Source organism: Cervus canadensis, chromosome 2 (genome assembly GCF_019320065.1).
Source record: "Cervus canadensis isolate Bull #8, Minnesota chromosome 2, ASM1932006v1, whole genome shotgun sequence".
NCBI classification, from domain to species: domain Eukaryota; kingdom Metazoa; phylum Chordata; class Mammalia; order Artiodactyla; family Cervidae; genus Cervus; species Cervus canadensis.
The window spans coordinates 19,603,176-19,624,962 of record NC_057387.1 but is presented as its reverse complement, the minus strand read 5'-3'; the positions used below and the strand labels follow the sequence as shown (position 1 = coordinate 19,624,962).

Sequence of the window (21,787 nt, the reverse complement as noted above, 5' to 3'; positions counted from 1 at the left end):
TCAGACACGACTTAGTGACTGAACCACAACCACCGTCTTATACATTTGAAAAGAAAACTGTCCTGTGCTCATCTTACAACAAAGATAGATTCATTTCTTTAATTATATGTTGGTGTCTGGTAGTCTATGTTGAGAATATTTAACAATATTTATGGACTTTGTAACAGTAGTATTTACAGGCTTTACAAATCATGCCTCTTTTGGTTCAGTAACTTAATCTTAAAAGGAGATACATTAAAAAGTTGTAACTTAAGCCCCACTTGAAACACACATAATCAAACATCTAGCAAGACCTTTCCCCTATTCAGGGCAACAAAAAGTAGTGATTATCCCTAACATTTATCCCTCATGCACAGAGTCTGTGCTGTGAATTTATAAGTGCCTTTACTTCCAAGTATCACTTGGTTCTCATCTCCTTGAACTGAAACTTTCATTATTTTTATTTCTCACAATATCATAGTGTTCATCTGTGGTCCCAAACTCAATATGCCCCAAACTAAAATTAATGGTTCCACTCCTACTTTCCACCTCCTGACATTCACACAAACATTATCAAAAACCTCCTCTTTCTTTTCCTTCTGTTCACTCCAGTCTTCAAACCACAAGTCAGGAATTATCCAAAACTCTTCTACTTTCTCTTCCCCCATGATCAGTCAGTCTCTACGACCCTTGGTCCCGATATCCTAGATATCTCTTAAATCTTTTTCATTCCTTTCTACCTTCTGGTCAGTTCAACTTCTGACCATATTTCTCCTGGACCTCTGCAACAGTCTTTTAACTGGTTTCCTTACCATTGCTTCTCATCTTACAATTCATCCTTTACATCAGAGGGAGCTTTCTAAAACCTCAGTTCATGTTACTGCTTTGCTTAAAACTCCCTAAGGCTCTCCATAATGGAAAAAAGTACTTTGCCACTCAATTGGCATGTATTCTTCATGATTCTTTAAAGACTCCTTTTCTTTAAATAGCTTCATCCTAGGCAATAATACTTACGAAATCAAAGTGTGATACACTATTTATGTCCTTTTATAATATTCATTTAAAGATACATGTGTTATTGTTGTTGTGCCACCTAAAATCGTCTTTCCTATTGACCTTTTGAAATATTAACCTAGAAGGTGAAATTTAAGCTTTCATTAAAGCCAAAGAGCCACTATAGTGTCACCCCTCTTCTTCTTTGCCATCCCCATCTTGCTACTGTTCTCTTTGTACCTTTCAGCCATAAAGACTAAAATCCTAGAAGTTCCCCCATATTTCTCTGCCTTCGCTTGGAGCAGCCTGCCTATTGTTTCTTTAGTGAACTTTTCATCCTTTAGAAACCACCTACATCAGTTCTCGTCTTTTTGAAGTTTTCCCTAAAAGTCACTTCTTCTGTGTCTGTATCTACTTCTGTTGTAGCATTTTTCACACTCAAGGCTACAAGTACTTGAGGACAGGGTCTAAGTCTTCTCTCTTTATGTTACCTGTACCTGGCCCAGAACCAGAGCATATAGTAGGGCTCAAAAAAGTTTGTTGCAGGACTTCACTGGCAGTCCAGTGGCTAAGATTCCACACTTCTACTGCAGGGGATGTAGGTTCAATCCCTGGCTGGGAAACTAAGATCCCACATGCCATACAGTGTGGCCCTAAAAAGGGGGAAAAAAAAATATGTTACATTCAGCTGAATCCCCTCGGACTTCAAAGTTAAAATCAGACAGGAGAAACTCCCAAACTCATTCTATGAGGCCACCATCACCCTGATACCAAAATCAGACAAAGATGGTACAAAAAAAGAAAATTACAGGCCAATATCACTGATGAAGTTTGATGCAAAAATCCTAAACAGAATTGAACAACACATTTAAAAGATCATACCACATAATCAAGTGGGCTTTATTCCAGGATGCAAGGATTCCTCAGTATATACAAATCAATGTGATACACCATATTAACAGATTGAAAGATAAAAACCATATGATCATCTCAACAGATGCAGAGAAAGCTTTTGATAAAATTTAACACCCATCTATCATAAAAATAAGTACTCTTCAGAAAGTAGGCATGGAAGGTAAATATTCAACATAATAAAGGCCATATATGACAAGCATGGAAGGAAAATATTCAACATAATAAATGCCATATATGACAAACCCAGAGCAAACATTATTCTCAACAGTGAAAACCTGAAAACAAGGGTGCCCACTCTTGCCACTATTATTCAATGTAGTTTGGGAAGTCCTGGCTGCTTCTCAATCAGAGAAGAAAAGGAAATAAAAGCAATCCAGATTAGAAAAAAAAGAAGTAAAATTCTTACTTTTTGCAGATGAAATGAGACTATACATAGAAAACCATAAGGATGCCACCAGAAAATTACTAGAGCTAATCAATGAATATAGTAATATCGCAGGATATAAAATTAACACACAGAATTCCCTTGCATTCCTATACACTAAGAATGAAAAATCAGAAAGATAAATTAAGGAAACAATCCTATTCACCATGGCAACTGAAAGAATAAAATACCTAGGAAAATCTACGTAAAGAGACAAAAGACCAGTATGCAGAAAACTATCAAACAGTGATGTAAAAAAATCAAAGATGACACAAACAGATGAAGAGCTATATCATGTTCTTGAATTGGAAGATTCAATATTGTGAAAATGACTGTGCTACCCAAAGCAATCTATAAATTCAATGCAATTCCTATCAAACTACCAATGATATTTTTCACAGAACTAGGACAAATAATTTCACAATTTGTATGGAAACACAAAAGACTCTGAATAGCCAAAGTAATCCTGATACTGAAGAATGAAACTGGAGGAATCAACCTTCCTGACTTCAAACTATACAACAAAGCTACAGTCATCAGGACAGTATGGTACTGGAACAAAAACAAATATAGACCAATGGAACAAGATAGAAAGCCCAGAGATGAATCCATCTACCTACAGGCACCTTATCTTTGACAAAGGAGGCAAGAATATACAATTGAGAAAAGACAATATCTTCAATAAATGGTGCTGGGAAAACAGGACAGCTACATATAAAACACTGAAATTAAAATATTTCCTAACACCATACACAAAAATAAACTCAAAAGGGATTAAAGACCTATATGTAAGACTAGAAACTATAAAACTCTTAGAGGAAAACATAGGCAGAACACTCTCTGACACAAATCACAGCAAGATCCTCTATGACCCACCTCCTAGAGTAATGGAAATAAAAACAAAAATAAATAAATAGGACCTACTTAATTTTGCACATTGAAGGAAACTATAAACAAGGTGAAAAGTCAGCCCTCAGAATGGAATAAAATAATGGCAAATGAAACAACTGACAAAGGATTAATCTCTAAAATATAAAAACAGCTATTGCAGCTCCATACCAGAAAAACAATCCAATCAAAAAGTGGGCAGAGGACCTGAAGAGATATTTTCCCAAAGAAGACATACAGATGGCTAATAAACATGTGAAAAGATGCTCAACATTGCTCATTATTAAAGAAATGCAAATCAAAATTACAATGAAGTATCACCTTTCACAGGTCAGAATGGCCATCAAAAAAATCTGCAAACAGTAAATCCTAGAGAGGATGTGGAGAAAAGGAACCCTCTTGCACTGTTGATGGAATGTGAATTGATACAGACACTATGGAGAACTATATGCAGGTTCCCTAAAAAAACTAGGAATAAAACTACCATATGACCCAGCAATCATGCATATACCCTGAAGGAAACCATGACTGAAAAAGACACATGTACACTAATGTTCACTGCAGCACCATTTACAATAGCAGGACATGGAAGCAACCTTGGTGTCCATCAACAGATGAATGGATAAAGAAGCTGTGGTACATGTAATAATGGAATATTACTTAGCTATAGAAAGGAATGTATTTGAGTCAGTTCTAATGAGGTAGATGAACCTAGAGCTTATTATACAGAGTGAAGTAAGTCAGAAAGAGAAAAACAAATATGTAATAACACATATAGATGGAAACTAGAAAGATGGTACTGATGAACCTATTTGCAGGGCAGCCAAGGAGCCACAGACATAAAGAACAGACTTGTGGACACAGTAGAGAAAGGAGAGGATGAGACGAATTGAGAATAACATTGCAACATATACATTATCATATGTAAAATAGATAGTGGTAATTTGCTATAAGACTCATGGAGCTCAAATCCATGCTCTGTAACAACCTAGAGGGATGGGATGGGGTAGGAGGTGGAAGGGAGGCTCAAGAGAGAGGGAACATATGTATACCTATGGCTGATTCATGTTGATCTGTGGCAGAAAACAACACAATATTATAAAGTAATTATCCTCCAATTAAAAATAAATATTTTAAAAAGTCAGGTGGGAGAGCCCAGGATCAAGGGAGTCATTCTAATTCCTAAAAGTCTTCTATTATCTCTATTGCACTGGCCCATAAAAGGATGCTAGAACTGATCAAACCTAGAGATTCCTATTTTGAATGAAAACTATAGATGAGGTAAACCCAAATTCACAACTCCAAAGCTTACACATTCTCTTCTCTCAATTGACAAGTATTGGTCAATACACACTAATTTATGACTAATTGTGTCTATTATGTTACTTTCAGAATTTACGTACTTTAAAAACTACATGATTGGAACTGAATTCTAAGGAAATAATCCAAAGTAGAGAAAATACCATATTCATAATGTTCCAATGGTCCTTTTCATTTAAAGCAGCAAAAGACTGGAAACAATTTACATGTACAATTTAAATGGTTGAGTAAAGTATAGTATATCATTTTAAAGGACTATTTTTCTGCTGTTGAAAATGGTTATAACAGATTAGGACGTGAGAAAGTCAACACTAAAGAATTTTAAGTGATGACGTAAAAGAAAAATTACATTTCTTACTGAGATTACAAGTATACTGAGAAAAGTTACAAAAACTTGGAGGAAATATATCAAAATTTTACCATTAGTTATATTAATATGAAGAGATAATAAGTGGGTTAAAGTTTTTTTGTTTTTCTTTTCTTTCCTTACCAAATTTTTTGAGCTGAAAATCTGAAGGGACGAGCCAATCCAAAACCATAGGGAAAAAAAAAAACAAAGGTACAAGTACTAGGCTAGGGAGTGGAGTAGTCTCAATCTTACTTATATTTCCCCTCATGAAGTCAACACTTTTTATAGCTAGGAAGTGTTTAGTTCCATAGAGTTCTTAAGACAGGCTCCCTAAATTCTTACCGTTTGACCAGGACCCAACCCTGAGGTCAGCAGAAGCCTGTTTGGCTGTTTATTTCATCACAGTAAGTGTACCTCCCTGTACCCTGGGTGTAGTCCAAGTGTTGCAGATACTTTGAATCTGAATGACTTGATAAGGGTGACTGGAAGTGCATTCTTAATGTTCTAGGATTTCTGCACAAGTCACAGTAACTGATTTTCCTTTGTAGTGCCTGTGGACATTTGCTTTGTTGAGCTCCTTTGTAAACGACACTTTGTCCCTCATCCTCCAGGGCCCCTGTACCTTTCCACCTGCTGCGTGGGCACTGGTGTTGTAGCAGTGCTGAACGCTACAGGGAAATAGCACTGGTGGAAGCTGTGGTTATTGTGACTCCAAGAGCTTTTCTCCTCCAGCCTCCTCCTCTTTCTTTGTGTTGTCTTTCTATTCTCTTTCAGAAAGAACATTTAGCTCTTTCACCGACTCTGTTACATAGTTCAAAAACCTGGGATTAGCTCTGGTATTTTTCCTCTTCCCTCACTCTCCTTTATCCAAATAGTCACCAGTTCTGCCTCATGCATTCATAATTTTTCAGCTGAGTTATTCCAGTAGCTTCCAGACAAGGCCCTCTAATTCCAATCTTGAAATCACTCTCACTATCTTTCACATTATGACCAAATCTGATCTTGTCACTCCCTTGTTTAAAATCTCACCAAGAGCACTGCAGATACAATTCAAACCAGTTAACTTAATGTGGAAGCGTCTCACAGTCATGTTCCTCCCCTTGTACTGAAACAATGCCAAACTTCCTTGAGGCCTTGTTTCTTTTATTTATTTATTTACTTATTTGTTGACTGCACTGGTCTTCATTGCAGCACCTAGGGCTTCTCTTAGTTCTAGTGCACTATTGCAGGGCTTCTCATTGCAGTCCACTGTCATAGTTGCCCCTTGGCATGTGGGTTTTTAGTTCCCCAGCCAGGGATCAAACCCAAGTCCCCTGCATTAGAAGGCAGACTCTTAACCACTGGACACCAGGTAAGTCCTGAGCCCTTAGTTTCATCATCTGTAAAATGGGGATATAATTACTACATACTTCGTATGGTTGTTGTAAGGCCCTCAAAACTGTTTCATGTCTCCTTGACTTTACACACAATATTCCTTTGCCTACAATACTCTTTCTGTCTGGTTGATTTCTGCTTGTCTAATTGAATCTAGTGAAGATTCAAGTCAAAGGACCCCCTCCCTGATTACCCAATCTGAGATGAATATACCTCTCCTCTGTGCTCTGGCTTCCTGCGTGTTTCCCACTGGTAGCACCTTTTACATAGAGAAAAGTTGTCTGACCTTCATCTTTCTTTATTACCAGTTTCTAGCTCACCTGTGCTTCATTAAGGTTTGAGAAAAAGAAGGGGCTCTGCAGACTTAATACCAACTCTGCCACTAGCTAGTTGGATGACTTTTAGCAAATCATTTATCCTCTCAATCTCCCATTTCTCCTAAGGAGGGAGGGCCAGGTGATGCTAGAAATTTGTTTCCACTTCAAAATGACAAGCTTTGGGGAAGAGGAAAAGCAGTAAGATAGTCTTAGAAAATAGAATATGTTATGAAATCGGCTGTACCTTCCTTTACTCTCCTTTTTCTCCTTTTAGAGGTTGTTTTCTGCTGAGAAAGTCATTCATAAGGACTGGGCTCTCCCCAACCCCAGCTGGAGCAAGGACTTAAAACTCCTTTTTGACCAGTTTATGAAGAAATGTGAAGATGGTTCCTGGCAACGTTTGCCTTCATATCGACATACATCTACTCAAATTAGAGAAGACTTCAAGACCTATTTCCTTGGTAGGAACAGTTACTCTCCCATATAGAATACTTAAATATCAAATATAAAAGTAAGAACAGATTGAAGCACTAATTATCACTTGAAAAAAGGAAGGAGGAGAGTGCAGGGAGGTTGCTATATTCTCCAGTTTTCTAGGCCAGAAATCTCAATGAATTTTGCAGATTGTGGGAGAGCATAAAGTCTATTGCCATTAATAAGCCTGCCCCCACCATGGCATCTTCATCAGCATTAGCAGAAAGGGGCCCCAGAAAGCCTCCACCCTCCCACATTCTCATCACCTTTCTGTCTTGAGGCTGTCATCACTAACCTTCATTTACTATTTGTCCCAGTATGTGGCTCTGTCCCCCCAGGAAGCTCAGAACACTCAAGTCACCCCCTCATCTCACAGACTCTAAACTCCCATGACAGATCACCCCACCTCCAACATACACGCTCGCACTTCCTGTCCTCTGTGTGTGTGTGTGTGTGTGTTTTAATTAATAGATTTTTTTTTTAGTAGTAGTTTCAGGGCTATAGTGAAAAGAGTGCAGAGTTCTCAAATATCCCTTATTTCCCTCTGCCAGGTTCCCATTTATTAATATCTTGCCATAGTAAAGTATATTTGTTATGATGATGAGACTATATTGGTAACATGAACTTAAGTCCATAGTTTACATCAGGGCTCATTCTTTGTGTAATACTTTATGAAGTTTGACAAATGTATAATGACATGTATCATAATGAATAGTTCCACTGCCTTAAAAATTCACTGTGTTCCTTCTGTTCATCTCTCCCTCTTCCCTCCAAACACTTGGCAACCACTGATCTTTTCACTCTCTCCATGATTTTGCCTCTTCCAAAATACATACAGTATGTAACCTTTTCAGATTGTTTTCTTTCACTTAATAATATGCATTTTAAGGTATATTTATTTATTTTTTTCCATAGTACTTATCTCCATAAGACAATGCTTTGTGTTTTTTTAACGGTTTATCTCTCACCACTAGACTGTTTGCTTCATAAGGGCAGAAGTTTTTGTATGTTTTGTTCCCCACTATAGCTCCAGTGCTTAGAATAGTACCTGGTACATAGTAAGTGCCTTATACATACTTGTAGGAAGAAGAGAAATAAGAAGAGAAGGAGGAAACACACGCCAAGGAACCTGCTTAAGATGCTGTACTTGGTTTTTTGTTTCTTTTTTTTTTTACCTAAAATCTCTGCCCTTCTGGAGTAATGAGAGACAAATCACTAAATAATGAAAACAAAGTAAGTCAGATGGTAATACATGCTGTGAAAAAAATAGATGCACTTTAATAACAACAAAAGAGATTCCTCATATAGAATTGGGAGGAACAATGTACAGCCACCTTTTCTACCCATTGCTTTGTTTTTTTAAAAAAAAAAAAAAAGAAGAAGTTTATTAGCACATATACCTCATGTATACCTGGGAGATACCCAGGGGAAAGTAGTGAGTAACTCCCCTAGATGGTCTAAGCCACTGGGTTAAATACCATTTCAACTAAAGACAAAAGAAAAGTGTTGGGGATAGGAGGCAGTATGGGGAGATTACAAGGAAAAGATGTAAGTTGTTGCTTTCTCCCTTGAAAAGATTCTCTTGTGACACAGAGTTGTCCTTCTCTTACTGATACAGAGATGGTGATTTCCTTTATATGTAAATTTCTGAGGTTATTGATATTTCTCCCTTGCAAAAAGTTAACCTCAGTTTTGTAATACAAAACAGGTTGGGAGCTTCCCTGGTGGCTCAGTTGGTAAAGAATCTGCCTCCAATGCAGGAAACCTGGGTTTGATCCCTGGGTTGGAAAGATCCCTTGGAGAAGGGAACAGCTACATACTCCAGTATTCTGGCCTGGAGAATATCGTGGACCAGTTCAGTCCAGTTCAGTTCAGTTCAGTCAATCAGTCGTGTCCAGCTCTTTGCGACCTCATTGACTGCAGCATGCCAGGCCTCCCTGTCCATCACCAACTCCCGGAGTTTACCCAAACTCATGTCCATCGAGTCAGTGATGCCATCCAACCATCTCATCCTCTGTCGTCTCCTTCACCTCCTGCCTTCAATCTTTCCCAGCATCAGAATCTTTTCAAATGAGTTAGTTCTTCTCATCAGGTGACCAAAGTACTGGAGTTCCAGCTTCAACATCAGTCCTTCCAATTCAGGACTGATTTCCTTTAGGATGGACTGGTTGGATCTCCTTGCAGTCCAAGGGACTCTCAAGAGTCTTCTCCAATACCACAGTTGAAAAGCATCAGTTCTTCAGCACTCAGCTTTCTTTATAGTCCATCTCTCATATCCATGCATGACCACTGGAAAAACTATAGGCTTGACTAGATGGACCTTTGTTGGCAAAGTAATGTCTCTGCTTTTTAATATATTGTCTAGGTTGGTCATAACTTTCCTTCCAAGGAGTAAGCGTCTTTTAATTTCATGGCTGCAGTCACCATCTGCAGTGATTTTGGAGCCCCAAAAAATTAAGTCTGCCACTGTTTCCACTGTTTCTCCATCCATTTGCTATGAAGTGATGAGATGAGATGCCATGATCTTCGTTTTCTGAATGTTGAGCTTTAAGCCAACTTTTTCACTCTCCTCTTTCACTTTCATCAAGAGGCTTTTTAGTTCTTCACGTTCTGCCGTAAGTGTGGTGTCATCTGCTTATCTGAGGTTATTGATATTTTGTCCCAGTGATCTTGATTCCAGCTTGTGCTTCATCCAGCCCAGCATTTCTCATGATGTACTCTGCATATAAGTTAAATAAGCAGGGTGACAATAGACAGCCTTGACGTACTCTTTTCCCAATTTGGAACCAGTCTGTTGTTTTGTGTCCAGTTCTAACTGTTGCTTCCTGACCTGCATACAGATTTCTCAGGAGGCAGGTCAGGTCTGGTATTCCCATCTCTTTAAGAATTTTCCACAGTTTGTTGTGATCCACACAGTCAAAGACTTTGGCACAGTCAATAAAGCACAAGTAGATGTTTTTCTGGAACTCTCTTGCTTTTTCGATGATCCAGTGAATGTTGGCAATTTGATCTTTGGTTCCTTTGCCTTTTCTAAATCTAGCTTGAACATCTGGAAGTTCAGGGTTCATGTACTGTTGAAGCCTGGCTTGGAGAATTTGAGTATTACTTGCTAGCGTGTGAGATGAGTGCAATTGTGTGGTAGTTTGAGCATTCTTTGGCATTGTCTTTCTTTGGGATTGGAATGAAACTGACCTTTTCCAGTCCTGTGGCCACTGCTGAGTTTTCCAAATTTGCTGGCATATTGAGTGCAGCACTCTCACAGTATCATATTTTAGGATTTGAAAAAGCTCAACTGGAATTCCATCACCTCCACTAGCTTTGTTCATAGTGATGCTTCCTAAAGCCCACTTGACTTCACATTCCAGGATGTCTGGCTCTAACTGAGTGATCACACCATTGTGATTATCTGGGTCATGAAGATCTTTTTTGTATAGTTCTGTGTATTCTTGCCACCTCTTCTTAGTATTCCTGCTTATGTTAGGTCCATACCATTTCTTTACTTTATTGTGCCCATCTTTGCATGACAAGTTCCCTTGGTATCTCTGATTTTCTTGAAGAGATCTCTACTCTTTCCCGTTCTATTGTTTTCCTCTAGTTCTTTGCATTGACCACAGAGGAAGGCTTTCTTATCTCTCCTTACTATTCTTTGGAACTCTGCATTCAAATAGGTGTATCTTTCCTTTTCTCCCTTGCCTTTCGCTTCTCTTCTTTTCATAGCTATTTGTAAGGCCTCCTCAGACAACCGTTTTGCCTTTTTGCATTTCTTTTTCTTGGGAATGGTCTTGATCACTGCCTCCTGAACAATGTCACAAACCTCCGTCCATAGTTCTTCAGGCACTCTGTCTATCAGATCTAATCCCTTGAATCTATTTCTCACTTCCACTGTATAATCATAAGGGATTTGATTTAGGTCATACCTGAATGGTCTAGTGGTTTTCCCTACTTTCTTCAATTTAAGTCTGAATTTGGCAATAAGGAGCTCATAATCTGAGCCACAGTCAGCTCCTGGTCTTGTTTTTGCTGACTCTATAGAGCTTCTCCATCTTTGTCTGCAAAGAATATAATCAGTCTGATGTTGGTGTTGACGATCTGGTGATGTCCATGTGTAGAGTCTTCTCTTGTGTTGTTGGAAGAGGGTGTTTGCTATGACTAGTGTGTTCTCTTGGCAAAACTCTTATTAGCCTTTGCCCTGCTTCATTCTGTACTCCAAGGCCAAATTTGCCTGTCACTCCAGGTGTTTCTTGACTTCCTACTTTTGCATCCCAGTCCCCTATAATAAAAAGGACATCTTTTTTGGGTGTTAGTTCTACAAGGTCTTGTAGCTCTTCACAGAACTGTTCAGCTTCTTCAGCATTACTGGTGGTAGGGGCTTAGGCTTGGATTACTGTGATATCGAATGGTTTTCCTTGGAAATGAACAGAGATCATTCTGTCATTTTTGAGATTGCATCTAAGTACTGCATTTCGGAGTCTTTTGTTTACTATGATGGCTATTCCATTTCTTCTAAGAGATTCTTGCCCACAGTAGTAGATGTAATGGTCATCTGAGTTAAATTCACCCATTCCAGTCCATTTTAGTTCACTGATTCCTAAAATGTTGACATTCACTCTTACCATCTCCTGTTTGACCACTTCCAATTTGCCTTGATTCATGGACCTAACATTCCAGAATCCTATGCAATATTGCTATTTACAGAATCAGACTTTACTTCCATCACCAGTCACATCCAAAACTGGGTGTTGTTTTTGCTTTGGCTCCATCTCTTCATTCTTTCTGGAGTTATTTCTCCACTGATCTCCAGTAGCATATTGGGTGTGTGTGTGTGTGTGTGTGTGTGTGTGTGTGTGTGTATGTGTGTGTGTGTGTGTATGCCTAAAGTGTATACATTCTTTATTTTTAGAGTCAGCCTTTTTGGTTTCTTATTTGCAACACCCTTTGTATGTTCATTCAGCAACTATCTGTTGAGGATCTGTGCTCTACAAAGCATATTCCTGAAACAAGCCTGAGTGCACAGATAGGGTTCCTGACTTCATGAAGTTTACACAGATATTTCTCATTTTACTCATTACCTTTTAATCATGTAAACATATCTTTAGGGAAGCATTTGGGGATTGTGGTGTTTTGGGGTTGTTTTCTTTTTTCTTTTGGCCATGCTGTGCGACTTGCCGTATCTTAGTTCCCAACCAGGATTAGAACCCATGCCACCTGCAGTGGGAGCAGAGAGCTCAAACCACTGGACAGCCAGGGAATTCCCATGATGATTGTTTGTTTGTTTAATGACCCCAAGTAGGCCCTTAATGTTGCCTGGCCAACATACTTTATTTTTCCCTTGTCTATTCACTCTCCTGCTCTCCTGGATGACTGTTTCCTACCTTCTTTTTCTCAAGCCTTACTCTTAGCTGCTCTTGTCTCCTGTTTCATAGAAAATCAAAGCAATCAGAAGAGAATTTCCAAACAACTCCTGCTTCTTCCCTGTATCTGTGCCTGATGTTCTGCTTTGTCCTGTGGTGAATGAACTAACCATACTCTTATGAGCGGTCAAGCTGTCAATGTGTGTACTATAGCCCTTTGGCCTACTTAAGGACATCCCTTCTCTGCTACATCTCTCTCATCAGCGTACAGACATGCCACATCTCAGTTTCTTTCTTCCTAGTCTCTCTTAAACCCTCTCCAGGCAGATTCTCACTCACAACCACTCCATCAGAACTACTGTCACCGGTGAGCTTCATGTTGCTAACCAGTGACCTCACTTAGCTTTTGGCACAGCTGACAACTCCTTTCTCCTTGAACTTGGCTTCCAATACACCACATTCTTCTACTTCACTGCCTCTTGCCTTTTAGTTTCTTTTGCCAGTTCCTCCTTGTCCTGAAACTTGATGTTAGGGTGCCCCATGTCTCCAACCTTAGTACTCCTTGCTTCACTATACTCTGTTGGTAATCTTATTCAGTCACATGGCTTTAGAGGCCATCCAAAAGATAACTTCCTAATCTAATGGTTGAAATTTAGTGAGTGGGTTCAAATTCCGCTTCCACAATTTAAAGCTGTGTTACCTTGGGCAAGTTACTTTACCTTTCTTTGCCTTAGTTTCCTCATGGCATTTGCTGAGTACTTCAGTATTTGCTGAAGGAATGAAGCAAAAATAAAAGCACCTTTACCAAGAAAAATGGTAATTTATAAGTTTCTTTATAGAACTGCCAGTACAGAGAGAAATAAGAATTAACTATTTTACAAATGAGGGGGAAATTTAGCAGTTTGTAGTACTAATTCCATTCTAACTATTGAACACATCACACAATTAATTAAGTATACTTAACCAGTGCAGTCTGGCTTCTATGTTAATAGCTCTACTGAAATGTCTTCACTTAAGCCACTAGCAACCTAATTGTCAAATTTGATGGGCATTTTTCAGTCCTTACTGTGCTGATCTACCTGTTAGTTTCATTCTCCTTGAAATGTTTTGTCTGTTGGCTTTCACAAACCTCTCTGAGCAATTTTCCCTTTCTCCTTCTGTCCACTCTGTAAATATCAGTGGTTTCCAGGGTTCAGTTTCCACATGTTTCTATTCATCCTTTCATCCAACCTAACTACCCTGTCTTGCCTGAAACTTGACCCTCTCAGACTAGGGAGGAGTTTGAAGTCCTGTCTTCTACCCACACTTGCTTTCAAATCTTTACTTCCTCTGCTCCTTAGAAAACCCCCATTCCTTTTGAGGTTTATACCTTCTGACTTTATCACCCTTAACTTCCTCTTCTTGTAGCTGTCATCTACCAACCTTTCCCTCATATGTTGAGCATTTCAGCACCTGGTTAACTGTCTTCCTCTCTACCCAGTTCCATACACCATTCTCAGCAACCCAGCATCCACATCATAGCTACTCAGTTTATTTACCTCCTCATAAACTTTCTTTTGCACAGCCCCAGCAACACGCTCCCTTAGACATCTTGAGCCTTTTCATCTTCAGAAAATGCACAAGCTCCAAATTCACACATTTAGACATCCTTTTTTTGACTACAACCTTTTTCCTACCAGCTTACTTGGGCAAAGGCCCCACAGAAAAAATTACTTGGCCTCATTAAGACTGTCATCTCATCGAGTCCTCTACTTTCTCACTATCTCCATAGCCCTCTTTTATCTGAACTTCTTTAGCATACTTGTGCGGGATAACCCCAGCCCTGGATGAATCCAGCCATCTGCCACCTCTTATTTGCACAGGCCCTCACATAGCTGGAGAAAACCACCCCTCGACTCAGAAAAGTTTGGTGGTTGTGATTTGATAGTGTTTCAGTGATCTTCTCACTCATCTTTTTTTTACAGGCTCTCTTGTTTTTCACTTTTATTTATTTATTCAGTTTGGGTTATGCTGGGTCTTCGTAGCTATGTGTGCCTTTCTATAGTTGTGGTGTGGGCTTTTCTCTAGTTGCAGCAAGCAGGGGCTACTCTTTGTTGCAGTCTGCAGGCTTCTCTTGTTGCAGAGCATGGGCTCTATGGCCCACAGGGTTCACTGGTTGCTGAGTGTGGGCTCAGTAGTTGTGGCTCCTGGGCTCTCGATCACAGGCTCAATAACTGTGGCACACGGGCTTAGTTGCTCCTTGGCACGTGGGCTCTTCCCCAGCAGGGACCAAACCTGTGTGCCCTGCCTTGGCAGGTGGATTCTTTTACCGGTGAGCCACCAGGGAAGCCCCTCACTTATCTTTCTTATCTGCCTCCTTGCATCCCACTGGCAGAGGTTCTGAATGCAAATTTGATCATGTTACTCCTCTGCTACCTTCAGAGGAGTATTTTTAAAAGACCAGTTCTTCTCAGATTTTAACATGAAGATGAAGTACCTGGTAATCTTGTTAAACTGTAGGTTCAGCTTCAGTAGGTCAGGAGTAGAGCCCAAGAGCCTGCATTTCTAACAGACTTTCCCACCATCTTTTTTTCCACCATTTTTATGAGGTAACCTCAATGTTTAGTGATCTAGACCAGAAGTTTTGAAATCCTAAGTAAAAAATTAGAAAGATTTGATGCTTATCTTATCCTGAAGTCCCAGAATGTCAGAGTTGGGACAAACGTTAGGGGTCATTTAGATTTATCTACTCGCTGTATGGATAAAGAATGGAGAAAGGAGCGAATTCTAGGCCAAAGCTAAGTCACAAAAAATTTTCCAACTCCCAGGACAAGACTCTTTCTACTGTGCCATGAGACTGATTCTCAATTTTAAGTTTCTTTGGCCCTTCAAATCATTCAATTTCTCAACAACTGCAAGAATGAACATAGTGTGTGACTATGTGCCAGTTGTTGAGCACATGGAATCCAAAAGACAGGGTGTCTGCCACCAAATGCTCAAGGCATAAATAACAGGCATCCTTTCTTGTCCTCCCCACTTCTCCCAGATCTTCTCATCTCATATCCTTTTTCAAGTTTGTAAATGTAAATCTTGTAGCAATAAAGGAAACAGCATTATACATAGCAAATCATGATGAGCTATAAAAGAAAGCTGAGAGTTTTGGGAATTAAATCTTAAAATGGATATGAAAGAACAAATATGCCCTTTCCTCAGAGCAGTAGTTTTTAGTCTTTATTTTGAAGTTACCTACATTTTGACTCACAACCCAGAACACACAACTTGTGCACAGTTGTATAACTGAAAAATCATATCTAAATGAGTACAGTAGTACTTATCCAGGATATATGTGAAGCATGAGTATTTTTTTTTTAAGTTTCTTTTTAAAGCCTTACAACCCACTAACTTGATTTCATGAACCATAATGGTTCTGACCCTGAGTTTGGGACTCAAGCATCATAATCACATTGAATATTGGGTTGAACTGGCTCAGGTTCTGATTCAGTATGATACCTATCTTCTGCTCAGGTTAAACTCATGTCTGCAAGGAAAACTTCTCTACTATTACATTCCTCACTTCTTTTAAATCCCATTTAAACTGCACTTATTTGAAGAAGGATTTCTGTCTATATTATATTATTCCATTTTCCCTTCACATTTATGTACTGTATTTCCTGATTGCCATGTGTTAGTACTTTGTTTTGATTTCATTTATTTTTTACTGTGTCCTCACTTAGACCAATTCCACAGGAGCATATATCCTCTATTCTGTTTCTCTGGAACTCTCCGATCCCCTTCAATTTTGCACCTGGTTGGCATTTTAATCAATCATCCATTGACCTGTGATTCTCGCAGGGAACAGATATTTGTCTCTGACATGATGTTTTTCTCATACCTGTTTCTCATGTGCCCATCCATTTGATTGCCCTGCAGAACAAAAGAAGGTTGTGAAAGAAGGACGACTATCACAGGTCCAGCTCTTCACCAGAGGCTTTGAGGATGGCCTGGGCTTTGAATATGTGATATTCAGTAATAATGATGAGAAAAGGACAGTTTGCTTGTTTCAAGGAGGTCCTTATCTGGAAGGAAAACCTGGGTAAGAATGATAGCCTAGAAATGTGGCTCTAAGAGAGTATCTTACAGTATCACCTTGTTATCAATGGACTACAATAAAGGCATTCAAGTGGTAATATAGAAAGATATATATATTTACTGACATGGATATATATACATATATATATATAGAGAGAGAGAGAGAGAGAGATGCAAATTATTGAATGACAAAAGCATAGGACATAGTGCAAGCATATAATTTTAGAGAGTATCATTAACATGTTAATAATGGTTTGTCATAGATGGCCTTATAGGCTTCCCTGAAGGTGGCTCAGCAGTAAAGAATCCACCTGCAATGCAGGAGATGTGGGCTTGATCCCTGAGTCAGGAAGATTCCCTGGAGGAAAGCATGGCAACCCACTCTAGTATTCTTGTCTGGAGAATCCCATGGATAGAGGAGCCTGGTGGGCTACAGTCCATGGAGTCACAAAGAGTCAGACACAACTGAGCAACTTAGCACACATTCATCTAGATATATGCCCAGGAGTGGGATTGCTGGATCATATGGTAACTCTATTTTTAGGGTTTGGTTTTTTTTTTTTTTTTTTTTCATTTATTTTTATTAGTTGGAGGCTAATTACTTTACAGTATTGTAGTGGTTTTTGTCATACATTGACATGAATCAGCCATGGATTTACATGTATTCCCCATCCCGATCCCCCCTCCCCTTATTTTTAGTTTTCTAAGGATCCTTCATATTGTTCTCCATAGTGGCTGTACCAACTTGCATTCCCCCCAGCAGTATAGGAGAGTTCCCTTCTCTGACCTAGCAACAGCAGTAGATGGCCTTATAATCTTTAGTTTCTTTTTCTTCTGTTTGTTTGCATTTCCTAAATTTTTAAACAATGATGTATATAGTTAGTTTGATAAAAACATAAATTTCCTAAATTGCATTTTAACTTTTTGCTTACTTGTGACCTGATTATTATTAGGTTCTAGCTTTGTTACAAATACTACAGCATTATGCTATGAACAAAAGAAAGGTGAGAAGAACATGAATATAATTTGATATTTAGTACCTTGAACATGAACTATTAAATAAGTGGAACTTTCAGAAATATATTATATGGGATGCTTGGATAATTTTTGTCTCTGAAGGGGCTGTTCTCAGAACTTCTGAATATCTTTCTCATTTCCTCCTGTTGTACCTAGATTCCTTCATGGAGGTGCCATTGCAGCAATAATAGATACTGCTCTTGGTTCATGTGCAACTATACCTGGCAAAGTTGTCATGACTGCAAATCTCAACATCAATTTTAAAAGGTAAATTCATGGGTATTCTTTACTTCCTAGGTGTCATAAGTTGGATTCTCCAGCAGCAGACCCTGAGAAAAAGATTTCTGTGCAAGAGAGAAAGTACTCCCAGAGGAAACTAGCTACGGCATGGGAGAAGGACAGGAAAGGAAGTCACCCAGGGTTAGGCTCTCCGTCCTGCAAAGGGTAGCTTCATCCTGAACATGCAAAGAATTCCAGAGTGAAATGTGTACCTTGGGATTGTCCCTACCTCAGGCAAGGGAGCTGGAGTCTTCATATTCTCTCACACATTCGTCATAAGAAAAGAACTACCCTGGGACCATAAATTCCCAAGTACTTCTCTCTCACAGTCTTTGAGCAGAGCAGGCTCTAAGAAAAGTATCCAAAAAGCAAAGGGGAAAAAGGATTGAAAGGAATCTGAGTGAAGCACAAAATACCACTACATAACAAAACATAAGTTTTATATAACATTACGCAAAGAAATAAAAGGGCAGCAAGAAAAGTTTGGTATCCATCAAAAACAAAGCTCAGCATGATCTTATTTAATTCTTCAATTATGCAGCTATACCTCTACAGTCAATCAAATATTATGGATATTGGCATGAGCATAGAGAAGGAGACCAATGGGGCAGAACAGAGTTTAAAAACAGAGGTTAGTAGAGAAGATCTCCAAACAAGTTTCTGAGGGTTATTATTTCACACAGTAGGAAACATGTGGGTAACAAAACATCTCCATATTATACCCCAGAGAGTTGGATGGCTTCTGTGGCAGTCATTAGGGAGCCATGCTTCATAGATTATGGGTTTATTTACTTTAAGTAATACTTATCCAGGTATGTCCTACTCAGGGCATTCTATAGGAGAAGACTCTTCCCCCTAGCATGTATCATTACTTTATTTCAGGGGTCAGCCTAACTTTTTCTACAAATCTTTTATGCTTTATGGGCCATACAGTCTCTGCAACTACTCAACTCTGCCAGCATAGCACAAAAGCAACTACAAACAATACATAAATAAATGTGTATAGCTGTGTTGCAATAAAATTTTATTTTTAAAACAGGTAGCTGGCCAATGAGACATATCAGGTAGCTGGCCAATGAGACATACTTTGCCAGCTCCTGGTCTAATTACCTGCAGGCCCAGTGAGAAAAAATTAGTCAGAGTCACTTGCCTCCTGGGAGTATTTCTCTTTGCTCCCCACAACACACACACACACACACACACACACACCAAAAAATTGGAGGCCAGCTGCTTTAACTTCCTCCTCCCCAACTACCAGTAATAGTAACTTGAAAATAAAAATAACTTAAACAAGATAGAAACTTATGTGAAAGAAATCTAGTATGGCAGCTCCAGAGTTGCAGGCTCTTCCCAGCTCATCTTTTCACAGTTCAGAGTGCCAATAGGAGCTGTCATCACATGCCTGCACAGCAGGATTGAGGAATAGGGATAGAGCTGTCTTCTCTCTTTCAAAGAGACTTCCTGAAAATACTGCACAACACACCCATTTAATCTCATTAGCATTAAAGGAGATTGGGAAAGTGGTTCCTTAACTGTCACCCCAATTAAATTCAGTGTCATCAACTAACACAACTACAGACATTGTTTTAAATTTTATTTATTTTTTGTCTTGGTTGCTGCGCAAGGGCTTTCTCTTGTTGCAGCAAGCAGGGGGCTACTCTTTAGTTGCAATATGCAGGCCTCTCATTGCAATGGCTTCTCTTGTTGCACAGCATGGGCTCTGGGACACACAGGCTTCAGTTGTGGCTTATGAGCTTAGCTGCCCTGGGGGCATGTGGAATCTCCCCAGACCAGGTATCAAACCCATGTCCTATGCATTGGCAGGTAGATTCTTAACCACTGGACCACCTGAAAGTCTACAACTATAGACATATTAATAAATCCACACATAAATAATACAATATAAATTATTTTAAATACTAAAGCACTAATTAAAAACATAATTGGATTTAACTAAACATCAAATTAGTTTCTTCTAATTATCAAATTATCTCAGTGATTACAAAATCTTATTATTTCATCTACACTTAACCTTGCATTTCCCAGGTGGCACTAGTGGTAAAGAACCTGTCTGCCAATGCAGGAGACATAAAAGACATAGGTTCAGTCCCTGGATTGGGAAGATCCCCTGGAGGAGGGCATGGCAACTCACTCCGGTATTCACGCCTAGAGAATCCCATGGGCAGAGGAGCCTGACAGGCTGCGGTCCATAGGGTTACAAAGAGTTGGACACAACTAAAGTGACTTAGCACACATGCACATTCCCATTTGCACAGAATTTTTTTTAAGTTTGATGTATTTCCTTTTTTTTAAATTTTGTTGTCTCTGTCTTTCGTGTCATATCCAAGAATTCATTGCTGAACCAACATCATGAAGCTTTCCCCCAATGTTTTCTTCTAGGAGTTTTATAGTTTTAGGTCTTTCATATAGGTCTTCAGTCCTTTTCACATTACGTTTTTTATATGTGGTTTAAGGTAAGAGTCCAACTTCATTCTTCTATTTGTGGATATCCAGTTTTCCCAGCACCATTTTTTTAATAAGAGACTGTCCTTTCCACATTGAGTGGTTTTGGTCACTTGTAGAAAATCATTTGACCGTATATGTGAGGGTTTATTTCTAGGCTTTCTATTCTGTTCCATTGATCTATATAGTCTGTCTTTAGCCGGTACCACACTGTCTTGATTATTGTAGTTTTGTAATGTGTTTTGAAATCAAGAAGTGTGAGATTTCCAACTTTTTCCTTCTTTTTCAAAATTGTTTTGGCTCTTTGGAGTCCCTTGAGATTCACGTAAACTTTAGGTGGATTTTTCTTTTTCTACAAAAAATGTCATTGAGGAGAAAACAAGATGGTGGAGGAGCAAGTGGACATGGAGTACATCTCTCTCCACTGATACATCAGGAATACACCTTCAGACACAGAAGTGCATGCAGAACACCAGCTGAGAGCAGATGGGAGTACTTGACCAGCGGAAAAGAATATATAGAACCACGCAAAACCTGGTAGGATAAAGGAACTAGGGGGAAAAACAGGAATGTTAGTAGGACTGAACCTGCCCTCGGTGGGTGGCAGAACTGAGGCAGGGGTCTGACCCCCACATTGGAACAATTATCTGAGTCAGAGGAGAAACATTTAAGGCTGAGAGTAAGACAGCTGATTTGTGGCAGCCTAAATGGAATGAGAATCAGACAGTCCTTGCTGCAGCCATACCTACCCCAGACAGGGATGCGGGTCTCCTGGAAGGTGCAGAGGCTGAGAGCTGGAGTTGAGGGGTTGTGGAGCAATCCCAGGGCAAGGGCTGCTGTTGACTGTGGAGAGATGGATCAAGGGGAGGGGAGGAAGGAGATTGTGGTGGGAAATACCTGTGGAGGAAAGAAGAGCAGCCATGGAAGCAAGGAGATACTGCTGAGTCACGCATAGCAGGTGGAGCCATCACTATAGCCTCTCTCTCCCCATACGCCAGCATTGGCAGCTGAACAGCAGAGAGGCTGGCCCATCAAATGCCTGATGCACTGAACTACAGAGTAGGACCCCACCCAGGGTGCTCCTTTAAGTGACTGATGTGCCAAACTACAGAGTAGGACCCCAGCCAAAGGGGCCTCTCTATGTGCCTGACTCGCTAAACAACAGAGAAGGGCCCCAGGCAAGGGAGCAAGCACTCTTAAGTGCCTGAATGGGTGGAGCTACAGAGAAAGACTGGCCAAAGAGGCCTTCTGATCACCAGCTACAAGAGGCTCGAAAAAAGACTTTGAGAGTGCCATAGCTCCTGTGGTGGAGGCAGCCCGTGTCCCTGCACACTTGGCGCTGCCAGGGTCCCCGAAAGCCCAGCAGCTGCGCCACCTTCACACTCAACTCTCACTGGGGCAGAGCTGCCACAGACAAAAAAAGTCTTGCATCTATGTGCACAGGGTTGCTTCGGTCCTGTCCAACACTTTGCGACCCTGTGGACTGTGGCCTACCAGGCTTCTCTGTCAGGAGGGTTCTCCAACCAAGAATACTGGAGCATATTGGCCAATACTGGTTACCATACCCTTCTAGAGC

At 39.8% G+C, this 21,787-nt stretch overlaps 1 protein-coding gene across 4 annotated transcripts in view; it reads left to right on the top strand.

The window, feature by feature from the left end:
- Positions 1–21,787, top strand: part of THEM4 (thioesterase superfamily member 4) — a 47,862-nt gene that overhangs the window by 5,331 nt on the left and 20,744 nt on the right. For all 4 annotated transcript variants that reach the window (XM_043458632.1, XM_043458624.1, XM_043458618.1 and 1 more), the window contains exons 2-4: positions 6,834–7,020; positions 16,294–16,456; positions 17,626–17,736. In XM_043458632.1, the coding sequence (XP_043314567.1) occupies positions 6,834–7,020; positions 16,294–16,456; positions 17,626–17,736 (461 nt within the window). The remainder of the gene's footprint in view (positions 1–6,833; positions 7,021–16,293; positions 16,457–17,625; positions 17,737–21,787) is intronic.